The 4311-nt window shown below is 35.4% G+C and overlaps 1 protein-coding gene across 1 annotated transcript in view; it reads right to left on the bottom strand.

Moving 5' to 3' along the window:
* LOC127944347 (trypsin-3-like) overlaps nt 1–4004 on the bottom strand; it is a 5768-nt gene extending 1764 nt beyond the window's left edge. Inside the window, exons 1-2 of the mRNA XM_052540224.1 lie at nt 3873–4004; nt 2811–3074 (exon numbers count right to left, since the gene is read on the bottom strand). Coding sequence (XP_052396184.1) covers nt 2811–3074; nt 3873–4004 — 396 coding nt within the window. The remainder of the gene's footprint in view (nt 1–2810; nt 3075–3872) is intronic.
* Nucleotides 4005–4311: the final 307 nt, after the last annotated feature.

Here is a 4311-nt window from a genome sequence, read left to right as displayed (position 1 = left end):
TGATATGGATTCGACAGCACCGGGGCACAAACAGTGAGTAACAGTGTTCATTAATGTCTGATCTGTGATCAGTGATTTATGATGTGTAGCTAATCATTCAAGTTCACACAGACTTTCTTTCTAAATCGTTTAATACTGATGCATCAGTGAATCAAGCCAGTGACTAAGCGATCAACTTCGCGTTTTTTCTCTTAGTAGCATGAAACAAATCTTTTAATTAAATTGTGATTTAACTACAGAGAGCGATCAAAGAACGCTCGCTTTTTTCCGGAGCTGTTACACATCGCGAGTATATCTGCACACTTGCCCAAACTGCCGTTACAATGAATGACGCTGTTATGCTGCACAACAAAGCTCTTACTGCATTCATGTGTTTGCTGTTAGCTGTGGTGAAAGCATTTTGTGAGATAACGTGTTGCAATAATAATCTCGACAGCTGTAATAGTAAAATATATATATATATATATATATATATATATATATATATATATATATATATATATATATATATATATATAACGTTATATTTGAGAGGGGTTCCACATGAACGCATTTCGAATGCAACGATGTCAGCCAATCACAACAGTTGTGGTTTACTCGGAGTCTCACAGCAGACACGCCCCTTCAAACAGAGCATTCAAGCCAGAGGGCTAATATCAGGATCTAAAAATGCTTTTTATTTTTAAATTTTAAATGTAAAAATCATACTAACAATATAAGTACACCTTAGAGAACATTAAAAAGCATTTAAAGATAAGTAAATGATCCATGTCATGGGACCTTTAAATGAGTAGGCAGAAAAAAAGAAAGAAAAAAAAACATTCAAATTGCTATCTCAATGGATCTCTATCTCATCCAACAATTGTTGAACCAACGTATTTTCACTAGTTATTCCAGCATTTTTGCATTTAATTGTCCAGTTAACTAAAATCTAATCATTAGTCTAACTTTTTGTGAGTTGGATTTTTTTACGGTGTAATACCAGATATTTCTAACCTGGTTATCACACACTTATTTATTTATTTATTCTTTTAATTTATTGTCACAAGACTAAAGGTGCTAGTTAATCAAAGAGTTGCTGATAAAATGTTAAACTCTATAGTTTTCTTTTCTTTTCCTTATTTTTTCGTAATTTTTTAATTTACCTTTTTATTTATTTGCATCAGTGCTTTAAGTGGCCCAAAAGAGGTGCCAGTACTCTATTATTGCCAAATATATATATATATATATATATATATATATATATATATATATATATATATATATATATTTCTAGTTGTTTTTTTTTTTTTTTTTTTTTTTTTTTGATGACTCCCCTCATCCCCTGAGGTAACAACAACTATAATGAAGGGCTTTTATATACAGCAGTCAACAGGTGACCTTAATAATAAATCCTTTTTTTAGTTTGTGGATTTGCTTGAACTAGAAAGAACTGCTGAACATAAATAAAATGTGCAAAAGGATTTTGAAAAAATACCCTTAGAAAGAGGTACAGCGTTAGGCTACTGCATTCAAACTTCCAAACTGACTCAAATGATTCGCGAACCAGCTTTGATCTCCCGAATTTACTCAAATGATTCGCGATCCCCAAACTGACTCAAATGATTCGCGAACCCGCTTTGAACTCCCGAATTTACTCAAATGATTCGCGAACCCGCTCCGAACTCCCGAACTGATTCAAATGATTCATGATCACCAAATCGACTCAAATGATTCGCGAACCCGCTTTGAACTCCCGAACTGACTCAAATGATTTGCAAACCCGCTACGAACTCCCGAACTGAATCAAATGATTCGCGAACCCGCTCCGAACTCCCGAACTGACTCAAATGATTCGCGAACCCGAACTCTCGAATTTATTCAAATAATCCGCGAAGCCGCTCCGAACTCCAAACTGACTCAAATGATTTGCGATCCTCAAACTGACTCAAATGATTCGCGAACCCGCTCCGAACTCCCGAACTAGGAAGAATTAGGAAGCGTGCATTGTGATGGGTGCTCTGAAAAGCGGCAGCGGCAGGCAAAGGATTAAAACCTCTATTAAAACAGATGTCCAAATGAACATACAGGTAAGCTAAAAGCACGTTCTGGGCACATGGAGAGGTGGTAGTATGCTCAAGAGCTATATTTGGAAGTGGTGGTACTGAGTAGTACCAGTGCATACCGGCCCACTTAAAGCACTGATTTGCATATAATAACTAAAGTAAATGGCCACACATTTCTAAGTTTAATTAGACTCAGAAATGCAACCAATTAAATGTATAAATGGTTTGATAAAACAATGACACATCCAAATAATGATTGAATATAAGACGATCATGTTCCTAACAACAAAGTCAAACTCCTGTAAATATCTAAATTTGTGCTAATAGTTACCCAGTGGTTTATTTAAAAAAAAAGTTTTCTTGTTTTTACCACTTATTCAGGCAAGTGCACACATAGACATCAAAGGGGGCTTGAGCACCTGCCCTTTTTATTCCTGGAGAGAAAGTGCCCTTTTCTCTGGGGTGTTTTTTTTTTTTTTTTAATAATATATATTCCTGTTTGCGCACAGCTTCCCTGTCAAACAAATATATTTACTGAAGAATAGTAAATATCAGGTCAAGAGTTCTGAAGCGCTCATTGACCCCCAAAAAGATACGTAATTATGAGAAGTGCCCTTTATTTCACTTGAGCCCCTGCCCCTCAAAATGTCTGTGCACGTCCCTGCACTTATTCATTAATTGTAGATTTCGAACAGCATTGAAATAAATCCAGTCCACTGTGCCGTTCACATGAAGTGCATCTGAAGCAGTATTTGATTGTCTCACCTTGCATGCATCTTTTCCTCCTTCACTGTATCCTGCACAGATCATATTCTCTGTGATGTTTCCATTAAAAGAGTCTGTGCCGTTACACACTGAGCTGGACACGATGGGCAGTTTGACTGTGCGCAGTGTTTCAGGTATTCCTCCCGTTGGAGTGGTGAAGCCCCAGCCGGACACCGTGCACACGCATCCCATGGCCACCATGGTGTCCTGCCGAGGCAACGGCGCCAGAGACACATAGCTGTTCAGATAGATGGGAGACTGCAGCTAAACAGATGAGAGAGTTGAAGAATTAAAAGTGCACATAAAGCATACAATAAAATACTTAAGTGTTTATATTACTTTTAGTTATTAAGTAAACTTTTTCTGAAACTCTGCAATGTTTAATAGCATTCTCTGATGGAAATGACATTTGAAACTATTTAGTGGTCTGCTCCTTTTACTCGTTAAGGCTAATTTCATATTAATATACACACATATGCATAAACACTTTTTGTATAATTTGACAAATTACATCTTGTTTGAAAATGACGCATATTGATATTTGATATTTACCTTCATTTTGCTTTTATTTTCTTCATATCATGTTTCATAATGCCGGATATAATTTTACTAAGGATAAAATTAAGGGGGGCATTGGTAATTTGTGTTCATACAAAAGCATCTGCGTTATACTGTTACACAAGTCCCATTTGCTGACAATAATTAATGCATGAACTAACATCATCTAACAGTGAGCTATACATTTGTTACACTATTTATTAATATTTTTTATTGTTTTATTTCATAAAAATACAACTTTTTTTCATGCTACAGCTCAATAGTCCAAGAACTATTATTAACAGATAAAAGTACAGTATTAAGTTTACACGTAAAACTTTAATTGTGTAAAAAATTCATGCAGATGGGTATAGCACAGATTACTGAGAGACACGTCCATCACTTCATGTAATTTGACTTGATGCTGGATCATTTTGTTCATTTTATATGCATGAATCGAATCAATGATTCACAGCTAATGAAGGTTCAGTGAGTCGGACAGAAGCATTGATTCCACTGCCTCACCTTAATGAGCATGATGTCTGCATTATTGGTGGCTTTATTATACTCTGGGTGAGGTATTAAAACATGAGGCCTGCGGAACTGCTCCGTCCCCTCATATAATCCCACAGAAAAATCTCCAGCCACGATCCTCATGTTTGCAGCCCTGGAGACACAAAAAAAGACTCAAGAAGTTCAAGACTTCTTTAAAATACACTGTAAAAAGATTGTAACGATCTGTTAACTGGTTTACTGTAAGTTACCTTGCCACATTCAGAAACTGTATTACATGTAATTCACAAAAGTATAAAACATTATATGCAATTTTACTCTAATATGCTTACACTTGTTTTTGGAAATAAAAACTATTAATTAAATTATAATTTTTCAGATTTCCAGAAATCACATGTAATTATTTTTTCTTGTTTTTATTATCAGTAATGTACATTGGTGTGTTTTGTAC

This window comes from Carassius gibelio, chromosome A23 (assembly GCF_023724105.1).
Source record: "Carassius gibelio isolate Cgi1373 ecotype wild population from Czech Republic chromosome A23, carGib1.2-hapl.c, whole genome shotgun sequence".
NCBI lineage: Eukaryota > Metazoa > Chordata > Actinopteri > Cypriniformes > Cyprinidae > Carassius > Carassius gibelio.
Note: the sequence above shows the minus strand (reverse complement) of the source record. Positions and strands in the feature narration are given on the sequence as shown.